General features: G+C 44.0%; 1 protein-coding gene across 4 annotated transcripts in view; it reads right to left on the reverse strand.

Moving 5' to 3' along the window:
* Iqcg (IQ motif containing G) overlaps window positions 1-15,359 on the reverse strand; it is a 104,451-nt gene that overhangs the window by 14,937 nt on the left and 74,155 nt on the right. For all 4 annotated transcript variants that reach the window (XM_031363695.1, XM_031363698.1, XM_031363697.1 and 1 more), the window contains exons 4-7: window positions 11,807-11,988; window positions 5,583-5,711; window positions 2,556-2,637; window positions 300-461 (exon numbers count right to left, since the gene is read on the reverse strand). In XM_031363695.1, coding sequence (XP_031219555.1) covers window positions 300-461; window positions 2,556-2,637; window positions 5,583-5,711; window positions 11,807-11,988 — 555 coding nt within the window. The remainder of the gene's footprint in view (window positions 1-299; window positions 462-2,555; window positions 2,638-5,582; window positions 5,712-11,806; window positions 11,989-15,359) is intronic.

Consider the following 15,359-nt stretch of genomic DNA (forward strand, 5'->3'; position numbering starts at 1 on the left):
AAAAAAAAAAAAAAATATGGAGCTGGAGTTACAAGAGGTTGTCAACCTCCCGACATGGGTGCTGGGAACCAAACTTGGGTCGGCTGGAAGAAATGCATACTCTTAACAGCTGATCCATCCCTCCAGCTCAAGATAAATTACTTTTTAAAACAAGTGACAGCCCACATGACATCATCAAATCATCTACCTGGGTTTTGTTTTGTTTTGCTGTTCGTTGATACTGGAAGTTGAACTCAGAATCTGGCATATGCTCTGGCACTGAGCTCCATTCCCAGACAGCCTAATATAGCCCAGGTTACCTCAATCTCCTCCAGCAAGAGCTCTTCTGCTCGGTTACATTTCTTCTGGGTCTGGGAAATCTGCAGTTCAGTATTTCTTTTCATATAAAGATTCTCCAAGTTGGTTTTTGCCTTCATCTCTTGTAACTGGTCCCTGAGGTGAGCAATGTATTCGTTCCCATTCTGCAAAGATAAGACCAGGTTTTCATTGAGCTTATAAATCAACAGGCAGCTGGTGGCAGCCTTCTAGCACACTAGGGGAAATGTAGTCATCCTCACAATAGCATGAATAAAACGAGTCTTGCCAGTCAGTGGTGGCCCACGCCTTTAATCCCAGCACTTGGGAGGCAAAGGCAGGCAGATTTCTGAGTTTGAGGCCAGCCTGGTCTACAGAGTGAGTTCCAGGACAGCCAGGGCTATAACCCCCAAACCCCCAAAAAAGGAAAGGGCCAAAGTTCATGCTAGAGTCCCTGGGCAACTAAGACCTGGCTATATCTCAGAAACTGAAATCAAATCTGCATTTCGACTTGAGCACAGGACAAGATGTACCCATATTCTGGCTGGTTCTATGAAAATGTCTAGAAGTCAGAGCTGGAGAGATGGTGAAGTGGGTAAGAGCACTGCCTGTTCTCCAGGGCACCTAATTGTGGTTCCAGCACCCATGGTGGGCAGTTTACAACCACCTAACTCTGGCTCCAGGGGATTCGATGCTCATCTTCTAGACTCCTTAGGAAACACACACACACACACACACACACACAAACACACACACACACACTCAGACATACATACAAACTCACGCATGCACAGACATGTATGAATACACATAATTTCAAAAAACACTTTTTAAAAACTGGAAGGCTATGAAAGAGGCCTATAGCAAACAGAAAGTTCATATTATATTATGTATTATTAAGGAATTGTTTATAAATTCATATAACACTGGTTGTGTAAAAAGCCAAAGAAGTCTGGTTTTAGTGCTATTGCCTTAGGCTTCTGAATAGTCTAATTCCCATCCTGGTGGCTAGCTGTCACATTAGTGACAGTGTGAGACAGAGTAAGGTATAAAATCCTAGCTGGCTTTAGCTGCTAAAAATCACCACTGGAGCATACCAGCAAGTGAACTGAGTTCATTTCTATATCTTCACAGCAAGCGACACAAGCCAGCAAGGCATGGCACAAGCCAGCCAGCCACGGCACAGGCTAAGAGTTCTTTTCAGGCCTTTCACTCACAGCCTGCCATCCTGATTGTCCATGGAGCCAGGTGCTTCCCTGTAACCCAGGCCCTCACACTGACCAAACTAACTGCAGGTTCTCGTAGTAGACCAAACTTTCTACTCAAAGCCCCCGCTGCCTTCAGACATGGTCTGAACACATTATTGGATCCAGAGAAGATAGTGACATAAGAAATCAGCCAGTGTATGAAGCCGTGGTGGCTGCTGTAAGTGAGCCAAAGCATGTTAGCAGCAGATCTCACAGCTGGCCCTGGCCTGGGGAGCACGGGCTTTGAGATTTGGAATTGGAGGCGAGAAATGGTTATAACTTGTCTGGCACGTCAGGTTGCCGCTTTAGTTAGATGGCAAGAGTAAAACAGGAAAGTGGTGGCCTGAAGTAATGGAAGTCATACTGACAACCAACAGTCCTGACTAGGGGTCTGGGAGTGAACTCCCCTGATACCCCGATTCCAGCACGTAGGATGTGGGAGCAAGAGAAGGTCATCCTTGGCTACTTAGCCAGTTCAAGCCAGCCTGAGCTACAGGAGACCAAGCATATTTATGCCTCTGTATCCAGGTAACATTTCTATCTAGCCATTCCAGCACTGTAGGGTGGGCTGAGGTGCGAGGCATATACAACAAATGAAACTTGATTCCAATGTCTGTGGTCTTTAGAAAATGAAGAATTTTTAAAGTATGATAGGATTTTTCAGGAAAGGAAGCTTGTGTGAAGTCCGTACAGTTAGAAAGGTGACAGCAGACCAGAATCCCTAGGGGCTGCCCCAGTTTTATTAGACACACTTGGACCTTCTTCTTTCTTTCCTCCCCTACCCTCTCTAGGATCTCACCACATAGTCCTGGCTGGTCTAAAACTCAGAGATCGTCCTGCCACAGCCTGCTGAATGCTAGGATTGAAGGTGGGCATCAGCACCCAGGCAGCAGCCTCTTTCCCATTAAGGCACCCAGCCAACACAACGGCTGCATAGCTAACTCTGTGAAAGAGACTCTCACAGAGTGGGTTAGCTCAGCAGCTTTTGGTATCCTCCTCCTGGGTAATTCCTACCTGTACTTGCATTTGACGCTCCCTTTTGACATCAGTTAACTGTTTTTGAAGAGATTTTATCTGTTTTCTTCCCTTTTCCTCCCTAAAAGAAGTAAGAACGGTAAGAACAGGACTTCTCCCTAGCGTCCAATACATATGTCCACCTTGCACATATGTATTGGATGTGCAGCTCAGTCTTCATGAGTGTCCCCCAGCAACTGGAGCAGGACCTGTCCCTAAAGCTGTTGCCTGCCTGTAGAATCCATTCCCCTGGCCTTGGTGCCTTGTCTAGCCTCAGTGGGAGAGGATGTGCTTAGCCCTCCAGTGACTTGATGTGTGTGTAAGGTGTGGTGGGGAGAGGAAACAGAGGGGGGAAGATATTGGGATAATATGAGGGAGGTTCCACCTTCAAAGGGGAGAAGACAAGAGGGTATGGGGGGAAGGACTGTGGGGAGGAACTGGCAGGGAGGCACATCTGGGTGTAAAGTGAATAAATAAAGGGGAAAGCCAAACAGGACTTCTCAAGTGTTAGGCTCAACTGGACATTTATTTATTTATTTAGTTAGTTAGTTAGTTAGTTTAAAGATTTATTTGTTATTATATCTAAGTACACTGTAGCTGTCTTCAGACACACTGGAAGAGGGCATCAAATCCCATTACAGATGATTGTGAGCCACCATGTGGTTGCTAGGATTTGAATTCAGGACCTTTGGAAGAGCAGTCAGTGCTCTTAACCACTGAGTCATCTCTCCAGCCCTCAACTGGACATTTAAAAAGCAGATTCTTGGCAGGAGAGATGGCTCAAGAGTCAAGATCAGAGGACTTGAGTTTAACTCCCAGCATCCATGCTGGACAGCTCACAGCTGCCAATGACTCTAGCTACCAGGGATCCAACACCCTCTTCAGGACTCTGCAGGCACCTGTACACAACACACATGCATATAACCATAATTTAAAAAGAATGAAAATAGGACTGGAGAGATGGCTCAGCGGTTGAGAGCACTGACTGCTCTTCCGAAGGTCCTGAATTCAAATCCTAGCAACCACATGGTGGCTCACAACCATCCGTAATGAGATCTGACGGCCTCTTCTTTAGTGTCCGAAGACAGCTACAGTGTACTTACATATAATAAATAAATAAATCTTTTTAAAAAATAATGAAAGTTAGTCTTTAAAAAAAAAGATTCTTGGGCCCATGCAATGACTCAGTGGATAAAGGTGCTTGCTGCCAAGGTTGACAACCTAACTCAGAACCCCAGAACTACATGGTGGAAGGCGAGAACTGATTCCCATAAGTCGTTCTCTGACCTCCAAATGTGCACAATAGCACACACCAGTGCACACTACCACAAAATCACTCAATCAATAAACAAATAAAATGTAACAATAAAAAAAAAAAATCAGGTCCTTAAGCCAGGGTTGGTATTGTAGCACTGTAATCTTAGCACTTGGTATGTAGAGGCAGGACAAGGAACTTGAGACCAGCCTAAGTTACTAAGCAAGTTCAAGGCTGCACCACATGAGACACTGCTTTAAAACAACAACAAGAGTAATTAAAAATTTGATGAATGGGAAAGGTGGGGACAAGAAGAACGGCCCAGCAGGTAGGTGAAGGTGCTGGCCACCATGCCTGCCTACCTGTGCTAGATCCCACATGGTGAAGAAAAGAACCAACTACCGCAGGCTGTCCTCTGACTTCCACATGTGCACTGTGGCACACTCCTGTGTGCACACTCAAGCAATTAAAACAGAGCGGGATGCCCTTTTGAGTCCCTTCTGCCATTACTGATCACAGGGCTGCCTTTTTATATATGATTAATGGTCCCCCCCAGCACCTCACTCCTGGAAAAATCAAGCAGGCATCTGGAGTTGGAATAGCAATACAACAGGAAGTGGAGAACAGGGTCACACTAAAAATGCACTCAGAAGGCAGAGGCAGAAGGATCTTTGTAAGGTCAAGGCTAGCATACTCTACAGAGAGAGTTCCAAGACAGCTAGGGCTAGACAGAGAAACTCTGCCTCAAAAACAAACAAACAAACAAACATAAATAAAAATAAGGAAACAATGAATGATGTGTTTCTCAGGCTCCTTCATCTGGCCAGTGCTCAAATCCCAGAGAATAACTGTGATGTCATAATGACCTAATGTATGTTTGCTTTGTGTTTTTACTTGATTTTATATGTAGTATGTATCCCTGAGTGTATGTGTGCACACTGTGTGGAGGCAGGAGCAGATGGAGGTCAGGAGTCAGTCTCTGGAACTGGAGTTACTCACAGCCATAAACCACCAAGTGGCTGATTAGAACCAAAACCTGGGTATCTCTCTAGTCCCTTGTTTTTGTATCTGGGACAAGGTTTCACTATGTAGCCTGGGCTGGACTCCAACTAAAACCCCTCCTACCTCAACACCCTGAATGAATTTTTTTTTTTTGTAACATATGCTAAAAAAGTGTTCTACCACTGAGCCACATCGCTAGCCCTATCTTGAATATCATTGGAATGTGCTGAACATTCCTGGGAAGGAAGACGTCCCGTGGTATGCACCTAGTTTTTTGTTTGTTATTGTATGTTTGTTTGCAGTGCTGTGGATCAAACTTGGAGCCTAGTGTGTTTACAAAGTGCTCCCTGCTAGTTACACCCCAGCCTAGAACACTGGCCAAGGACTTCCGTCTGCTCCATCTTGGGTCAACTGAGAAAGTCTATCTCAAGAGAATAAGCTGGGAAACACTCAAGAAAGACTGTCAGTGTCAGCCTCAAGCCTACATACCTACCTACCTACCTACATACATACATACATACATACATGCACCCACACACATACATGTGTCCCCTCACATGTAAGCATGCATACACACACTTGCACACCACACACATACATACATGTGAGAAAAGAAATATTGCAAAGCAGACCAAGATGTTAGCCTATGCCTGTAGTACCAGCTACTTTGAGGTAGGAGGAACTCTTAGGGGTCTGAGAACTGCCTACATAGCACAGTGAGAGCCTCTAAAAAGAGAATCACAAGGCACATAGTCCATCACCACCCTGACCTTGTGATGACATCATGGAAATTCATTTTGCTGTTCCTTTCCTTGCCCAAGGCTTCCAGGAGACTGGTGAAAGAGCCAGAGTCTTGCATCTCCATCATGGCATTTCCAATCACATCACTGAAATATTGCCTGCCAAGGGGAACAAAAAAAAAGATAGGCTTGTAAGACATACTACCCTACCTCCTTAAAGAGGTGCAGAAGTCCAGCTGGGCGGTGGTGGTGCACACCTTTAATCCTAGCACTGGTGAGTCAGAGGCAGCTGGATCTCTGTGAGTTCTAGGCCAGCCTGGTCTATATAGTGAGTGCCAGAACAGTCAGAACTACACAGAGAAACTCTGTCTCAAAACAAACAAAGAGTTGCAGAAGTCACACCAATTAAAAACTAGAAGGGGGCGGGGCTGGAGAGATGGCTCAATGGTTAAGAGCACTGACTGCTCTTCCAGAAGTCCTGAGTTCAAATCCTAGCAACCACATGATGGCTTACAACCATCCATAATGAGATCTGATGCCCTCTTCTGGGGTGTCTGAAGACAGCTACAGTGTACTTACATATAATAAATAAATAAATCTTAAAAAAAAAAAAAAAACTAGAAGGGGCAGGGTATGCTGGCCCATTCCTATAATCCTAGCAGTTGAGGAGTCTGCAGGGCCACCACAGTTCAAGGACACCCTGGACTACACAGCAGCTTCGGGGCCAGCCTAGGTGTACTGGCTGGTTTTGTGTGTCAACTTGACACAGACTGGAGTTATCACAGAGAAAGGAGCTTCAGTTGGAGAAATATTTCAGCTGTAGGGCATTTTCTCAGTTGGTGTTCAGGTGGGGAGGGCCTATTGTGAGTGGTGCCATCTATAAGAATCTGGGTTCTATAAGAAATCAAGCTGAGCAAGCTAGGGGAAGCAAGCCAGTAAGGGACATCTTTCCATGCATCAGCTCCTGCTTCCTGACATTCTTGAGTTCCTGTCCTGACTTCCTTTGGTGATGAACAACAGTGTGGAAGTGTAATCTGAATAAACTCTTTCCTCCCCAACTTGGTCTTGGTCATGATGTTTTGTCCAGGAATAGAAACCCTGACTAAGACACTAGGCTACAGAGACCTTGTCTCAAAAAGAATCAGGAGCTGGGCGGTGGTGGCACACGACTTTAATCCCAGCACTTGGGAGGCAGAGGCAGGCAGATTTCTGAGTTCGAGGCCAGCCTGGTCTACAGAATGAGCTCCAGGACAGCCAGGGCTACACAGAGAAACCCTGTCTTGAAAAAAAAAAAAAAAAAAAAAAAAAAAAAAAAAAAAAAAAGAATCAGGGGCTTGGGAAGTGGCTCAATGGATAAAGTGCTTACTGTACAAATGATAAGACCAGAGTTCAGATCCCAGAGCCTATGTAATGCAGGGTGGGTTTGGTGAGTGACCTGCTTGTAATCCTAGCTCTTAGAAAGAAGACTGTACAGGGGTCCTCTGGAGCTAGCTAACCACGAGTTCTAGTTTGACTGAAAGATTGTCTCAATGAATAAAGAGGAAGAGTGAGTAAAGATGGTCTTTGTTTTAAAAACAAAACCCAGTCATTTGATTTACCAATGAAGACTCAGGAGCCAGACACTGTGGTGAAAGCCTGCTAGCTCAGACAGGCAGAGAAAGCAGCCAGCTGACCTTCTACTTTGTCACACAGAACTTGTCTACTTCAGTTGTGTCTGGACAGGCCTAAAAACCTGATCATAGACCTGAGGCATACACTCCGGCCAGTCTCCTGAGGTAGTCCAGTCGCTGACATCTCCTAGCTCAGTTGTGTTCCAGATTGGTCTCTGCTAAATTCTGTGGAGAGATCTGCGTGCTTTCTTTATTCAGGCATAAAGGTGCCCTAAGAAATATTTCGTTATTAGGTAAACTGAGATTGAACATTATTTCCTGGTCTTCACAGTGTTTCAATAATCTAAATTGATTTCCTAGCTGTAATTAGCTTGGAATCTTTACAAAGAAGCTGTCTTATCAGACAGGGTGTCTCAAGAGTTAGAGATAGCAGTTAGGCACTAATTATCAGAGGAGTCCCACATAAGGCAGAATTGCTTTACTAACTAGAGAGAAGTTGTAGGGCTTCCATCACTAATTATCTATGTTATAGTCAAGGATATTCTCAAGGACCTGCAGCTGCTTGCCTCAGACAAACCCTGTGAATTTAACTTGGGGATGCCAAAATAGCCCAAGAAGAAGGACACCACTGCTCCTCTGCCTTGCACCTGGCTGTTTGACCTCACTGACCACTACCTGCCTACATGACTTCTGTAGTTTGCCCTGTTTTTCTGTATACTATATAAGCTTGATCTTTACTTTGTACAAATTACATTCAGATACCATACTCCCTTGTGTTGTGTCTGTTTGTCATTTATTTGCCAATGCCTTGTCTACCTGACTAGTACCCTGTTTCCCTCACGGGTTGAGGGAGGCCCAGATTGGCCAGCCTGTGGCACTACTTCACCAACATCCCAGAAGAAAAGGACTCCTCCTCCTTTGCACTGTCTTAAACACCCTTCAACTCAAAGACCCTCTCTTCTCTCTCCTGGGCTGTCTTATTCTCACTCCCTGTCCAATGGCTGCTTGCTCCACCTCTTGACATATCACTGATTTTATTCAGCTCTTGTTTACAGAAAGCTCTTGGTTATTTTCTAGTTCACAATCTTGGCGTTCACAATTGTTGTGGTCCAGGAATCACCCCCACAAATCACTCAGTCACCCATCTCAGTCAAACAGGGACAGCTTATTGAACACACACCTCTCGGGACTGAGAGATCAGGGACACAGGTCAGAGTCAGGAGCTGAGACTACAACCCTGACTATTTCCCATTGGCATCTTATAAAGGCAAAACTCATAAGAGCTCATAGCAACCATAAAGGCTCATACACAGGTGCAAGAAGTGCTGCCAAGAAGTTGCTGCAGTTGGCTCTGCTCCAAGCATATTGTAGCTAACTAGACAAAGCACTTCTGACCTTTATTGTGATTGGCTTTAAAGGAGCAAGGGTCTGAAGAATTTCCAAGAACACCAAAGCATAGAACTTAACAGGATATCCAGTTGATGGGGCCATTAGAACAGTCCTCTATAACAATGTAAGATGGCTGGCTACAGGCATAAAACAAAATGGCTACAGTAATGTTGGAAAGGCAATGGCCACCTAGGTTTTAACACGATGTGATCAATATCCTGCAACAGACCCAATATTGACATCAATCTCAGGCCTCTACCTGTGTGAGTACACACACACACACACACACACACACACACACACACACACACAGGTACCCATACCCATGTCTACATATGCAAAAATTATGCATTCATATGTGCACATCACACATCAAAAAATAAGAAAAAAAGAAAGTTTCCTTGTATCTGTCAAACTGCTTTCTCTCTGTGCCCACAGATCAGTGCTAATGTAGCTTCTTGCTGCAGAGGCCAGCTTTTAAGACAGAGACTCCTAAGTGGTCAAAATGCAGAGGATGCCTGGCTACGGGGTGCTCAGTACTATAGGGATATCTACGTTACTCCTTGCCAAGGCTCAGAACACATCTCAGAAGAGAAGGACAGCCAGGCAGTGGTGGCGCACTCCTTTAATCCCAGTACTTGGGAGGCAGAGACAATTGAATTTCTGAGTTCGAGCCCAGCCTGGTCTACAGAGTGAGTTTCAGGGTAGCCAGGGCTACACAGAGAAACCCTGTCTCGAAAAACCAAAAAGAAGAAGAAGAAGAAGAAGGAGGAGGAGGAGGAGGAGGAGGAGGAGGAGGAGGAGGAGGAGGAGGAGGAGGAGGAGGAGGAGGAGGAGGAGGAGGAGGAGGAGGACAGAAAAAATGTAAGGGCAGAGAAAGGGGTTCAGTGTTGTGGAATGCTGTCCTCCAACCAGGACATGATCTTTGTCCTCAGCAGCTATTTGGATCAGACTAGACCCACATAAGATGGTAAAGTGGAGCAGACTCACAGACACATTCAGCCCATGCCCTCCCACTCCCATCCCCTCAAGTGTTTGCTTGAGGAGAGGGAGAGATTTTCTTCAGGGGACGGCTGTGTGTGAGGTATCCATGTTCCTGTAAACAAGCCCTCATCCACACTCATGTAATCATCCCTAATTAGAAACAGAAAAAAAAACATGAGAGTAGAACTGGAAGCTGGTTATGTAAAGACTAAAATTTTAAGTTTAAATTGCTGTGCTTAAGAGATCTACAAAACAAAAATGCCTCTGACCTGTAAGCCCCACTTGCCCAAGGGTGGATAACTTCCTGGAATGCTGGGGGCTGTTGTTCATGGAAGATACAAGCTACACACTTGTAATTTCACTTCTGTAAACAAGGTTGGTTGCCCAAACTGTGCAGGACATGCTTGATCACATGTAGGGAGGAAGTACATAGGCAGGAAGTACACCACAATGTATGCTTGTCCCTTACTGGACAAAGGCAAGAAGTGTACATAGCCTTGTGGGTATTGCCTTTAGAAGCACTTGACTAACATAATTTGGTGCCATTCTTGGAGTCCTGGGTATGGACGTGGCCAGTGTACATCATCTTGGCCAATATTTAATAAAGCTTGCTTCAAATTTGGTTTAAAAATTATAATCATGGTCTTATTCTTGCCCAGTGGGATATATAACTGGGAAAAGGAGGCATGGGAGAGAGTCAGGATATGGTAATAAATGTGATCCATGTGATCAAAATACATTCTACATACATCATAGTGAAATGAAAACATCATAATGAAAACATCATAATGAAACTCTTTATGTAAAATTAGTATATGCTAATAAAATCATTTTTTAAAACCCTCAAAAGCAAGCATGCTGACTTATGGTCACATACCTATAATCCTAGCACTTGTAAGGTATAACTGAGAGGATATGTAGTTCAGGGCCCTCAGCTATGTGGTAAGGCCGAGGACAGTCGGGCTATATGAGACTTTAGTTTAGAAAAAAAAAAGAAAGAAGAAAGAAAATGCACAACCATTTGTCAGTTCCACACAAAATTATCATTTCATTATATACATCTACATTTAAGACATACACCACAGGGGCTGGAGAGATGGCTCAGTGGTTAAGAACACTGACTGCTCTTCCAGAGGAGTTCCTAAGTTCAATTCCCAGCAACCACATGGTGGCTCATCATCATCTGTAATGGAATCTGATACCCTCTTCTGGTGTGTCTGAGGAAAGCAACAATGTATTCATATGCATAAAATAAATAAATAAATCTTTAGCTAAAAAAACCATACAAACAAAAACAAAGTACACCATAATTTAATTTTTTTTAATTATTAGTTTTTTTCCTTCCTTCCTTCCTCCCTTCCTTCCTCCCTTCTTTTTTCTCTTTCTCTCTTTCTCTCTTTCTCTCTTTCTCTCTCTCTTTCTTTCTTCCTTCCTTCCTTTCTTTCTTCCTTCCTTTCTTCCTTCCTTCCTTTCTTTCTTTTTTTGTAATTAAGAAAACCAGGAGAACCAGGCAGTGGTGGCGCACGCCTTTAATCCCAGCACTTGGGAGGCAGAGGCAGGTGGATTTCTGAGTTCGAGCCCAGCCTGGTCTACAGAGTGAGTTCCAGGACAGCCAAGGCTACACAGAGAAACCCTGTCTCGAAAAAACAAAACAAAACAAAACAAAAAAGAAAACCAGGAGCTAGCTGGGCATAGTGACACACACCTTTAAGTCCAGCACTTAGAAGGTGGATCTCTTGTGAGTTCCAGGACAGCAAAGAGGAAAAACCTGTCTTGGAGACATAGAAACCCTGTCTCAAAAAACAAAAAGGAAAGAAAGGAGGAGGGAAAGATGGAGGGAGGGAGGGAAGGAGGGAAGGAAGGAGGAAGAGAGGAGTTTCCAGTACCACAGAAAAGAAAAAGGTAAGTATATTAAAGTTATGAAGCTAAAGTAGGATGAGGTAGTGCAGACCTGCAAGCCCAGTACTCAGGAGGCAGAGCTGGGACCCAGGAGTTTGAGGCCAGCCTGGTCTACACAGTAAGCTCCAGAACACCAGAGACTAGAGACTCTGAGAAAGAATGGGAAGGAAAGAAGAGAGGGAGGGAGAGAAAAGAGGGAAGAGAGGGAGGAAAAAGGGGAAAGGGAGGCGAGAGGGAGGGGGGTAGGAAGAAAGGCAGAAACAAAGGCTCATTAACCACTAACGTGCCCAACACAATGCAGCCAGTGTTTTAAACTGTACCACTCTGCCTTACCTCACACATCCTTACCTTCCCAGAAGCGCTCTCCCTTACCTGTCATTCTGAATTTTCTTCAGAGTCTCCAGAGTCATCATGGTCTGCTTTGTAGGTTTTTTAAAGGTAAAATCCTGCCCTCTCTGTTTGCTTTCTGACACCATGGATTTTTCTTTACTTATCAAAGAACCAGATATTTTTGGTGTGGTAGGAACCATAGATGCTCCTTCATGGCTGCTTTTCTAAAAATAAAGTTTAAAGACATTGTTTTAGGGGCTAAAGAGATGGTTCGGTGCTTAAGAGCACTTGTTCTTGCCAAGAGCTTCAGTTCTATCCCCAGCACCCATGTGGTGGCTCACAACCATCTGTAACTCCAGTTCCAGAGGCTCTGTGGGCCTCTGTGGGCACCATGCATGCACATGATACACAGACATACATGCAGGCAATACATTCATACAATAAAAAAAAAAATCTTAGAAGTAAAAACCAAGAATATTGGGACTGGAGAGATGGCTCAGCGGTTAAGAGCGCTGACTGCTTTTCCAGAGATCCTGAGTTCAATTCCCAGCAACCACATGGTGGCTCACAACCATCTGTAATGGGATCTGATGCCTTCTCTGGGTGTGTCTGAAGACAGCTACAGTGTACTTATATAAATAAAAAACAAATAAATCTTAAATAAAATAAAAATAAAAAAATAAAAACCACCGGGCGGTGGTGGCTCACGCCTTTAATCCCAGCACTTGGGAGGCAGAGGCAGGTGGATTTCTGAGTTCAAGGCCAGCCTGGTCTACAGAGTGAGTTCCAGGACAACCAGGACTATACAGAGAAATCCTGTCTCAAAAACCAAAATAAATAAATAAATAAATAAATAAAAACCAAGAGACCAAGTGAAGAGATGGCGTTCTAAGAGGACTGCCTGTTTTCAACACTTTTCTTCAGTTACACTCCATACTCCAAAACACCAGACCCTTTCCTCAGAACCATCAAGCCACCTGTCCTGCTGTTTCTCTGCTTCCTGTCTTTATGCATCCTAACTTGCCACCTGGTAAACGGTAAGACAAAGATCTAAGGTAAAACTTGGGACTGATGGTGTAGGCCAATGGTAGAATACACCTGTAATATGTAGAAGGCCCTAGATGCAAGCCCCAGCCTCACAAAAAGTAAAAGCATTGAGAAAGATGTCCAAGACTTTCATTTCCAGCACATGGGAGGTGGAGAGGCATCTGGTGTTCGAGGTCATCCTTCGCAGCATTATTAAATTTCAGGCCAGCCTAGGCTAAGTGAGACCCTGCTCAAAACTACTACAAATTCAAAAATAAACAATAAATAAAAAAATAAGCAGAACCCCACAGTTATTTATAAAATGTTTTTGCTGTAAGCATTTACCATATTGTAAGTATAAAATATCAATATGAGATCATATGTTCCTTGAGAAGTGATAGTGTTGAACAGATATCAGTTCAAACTTTTTCTTCCTTCCTTCCTTCCTTCCTGCCTGCCTGCCTGCCTGCCTGCCTTCTTTTCTCCCCCTCCCCCCATAGTTATTTTGAGACAGGGTTTCTCTGTAGCTCTGGCTGTCCTGGAACTCACTCTGTAGATTAGGCTAGCTTTGAAATCAGAGATTTGCCTGCCTCTGCCTTTTCGAATGTTGATTTTAAATGTGTGTACCACCAGTTTCACTTTAAAGATTTATTTATTATACGACTACACTGTTGTTCTCTTCAGACACACCCGCAGAGGGCATCTGATCTTATCTCATTACAGATGAGCCACCATGTGGTTGCTGGAAAATGAACTCAGAACCTCTGGAAGAGCAGCCAGTGCTTTTAACCACTGAGCCATCTCTCCAGCCCCTGGCTTCACTTTAAATTCTCCATTTGCTTTTATTTCTCTCTCCTTTCTACTTTGTTTTGTTTTGTTTTTTTGGTTTGGTTTGGTTTGGTATGGTTTTTTTGAGACAGGGTTTCTCTGTGTAGACCTGGCTGTCCTGGAACTCACTCTGTAGACCAAGCTGGTCTCAAACTCAGAAATCCACCTACCTCTGCCTCCTAAGTGTTGGGATTAAAGGCATGTGCTACCACTGCCCGGCTCTCCTTTCTTCCTTTCTTTCTAAACTAGGAATGGAACATGCAGCCTTCTGCTAGGCATTTCAGACTCTGAGCTGCTAACCATCTATATGGGTATCCGATGTCCTCTTTTTTTTTTGTTGTTGTTGTTTTGTTTTTTTTGTTTTTCGAGACAAGGTTTCTCTGTGTAGCTCTGGCTGTCCTGGAACTCATTCTGTAGACCATGCTGGCCTTGAACTCAGAAATCTGCCTGCCTCTGCCTCCCAAGTGCTGGGATTAAAGGCGTGTGCCACCACTGCCCAGCAGCTTCTTTATTTTCTTTCATCCCAAATTCTCTCCGGAATAAAAACAGGTATTGTTCATAACTATGGTCATCTGTATAGCATCGTTGCTTAATGCTCATCAAACATGACTCTGAAATACACAGAGAGCCTGGTGGTATACGCCCGTGGTATCAGGTCCTAAGGAGGCTGAGCTGGGAGAAGAGAGAATTCAAGTTTGAGGCTAGCCTGGGCAACACAGTGAGACAGACTAAAAACAAACCAACCTAAAAACTATACAGGGTAAAAGGGGGATTTACTAAAAAGTAAAAGGCAGTGTCAGAGTTAGTGATGGGTTTAGATCTTGAAGGCTATATAGCAAAAGCCAAAATATTTTTCAAATCTAAATTCAAGTACCAAGAAACTGTAAGACAGTACGTGACTTCCAACTGATGATTTTTATTTTAACCTGTGACTAAATGGTTTGGCTATTGACAGTGATTACATATTAGGACTGTAAAGCCAGCTTCTATATCTGAACCCTGCTCCTATTTCTTATTAGCTATGAGTAGCCTGTGATCCCAGTTCTGGCCAGGCAGAGACAGGAAGATCCTGGGAGCTTGGGTGGCTAGCAAAAGCTTGACCTTAGATAATTATTTAAAATTTCTATGCCTCCATTTTCCCATTGGCAAAGAAAGTTACTATTTTAGAAATTGTACAAGGGCTGGACAGTGGTGGCACACGCCTTTAATACCAGCGCTTGGGCGGCAGAGGCATTCGGATTTCTGAGTTCGAGGCCAGCCTGGTCTATAGAGTGAGTTCCAGGACAGCCAGGGCTATACAGAGAAACCCTATCTCCAAAAACCAAAAAAAAAAAAAAAAAAAAAAAAAAAAAAAAAAAAAAAAAAAAAAAAAAAAGGAGGGGGAATGGAAATGTAAAGAAACCTTGAGATTTTAATTCCGCTCCTACTCTTAGACTCTTGGTCCCCAGCCCCAGACTCCCTTCTCCTTCAGCATGGTCCCTTCCACTTTCACATCCTGGGTGAGTGTATGTACATATAAATTCACATCTCACCTCTGAGAGAATACATGCACCTGCACACAAATGCACACACACAGGTACACACACAAATAAATAATTCAAAATAATAGTGAATCACTTTAAGAAAAAGACATCATGCCAGGTAGTGGTGGTGCACGCCTTTGATCCCAGCACTTGGGAGGCAGAAGCTGACAGATTTCTGTGTTTGAGACGAGCCTGGTCTACAGAGTGAGTTCCAGGAC

Source organism: Mastomys coucha, unplaced genomic scaffold (genome assembly GCF_008632895.1).
Source record: "Mastomys coucha isolate ucsf_1 unplaced genomic scaffold, UCSF_Mcou_1 pScaffold12, whole genome shotgun sequence".
NCBI classification, from domain to species: Eukaryota; Metazoa; Chordata; class Mammalia; order Rodentia; family Muridae; genus Mastomys; species Mastomys coucha.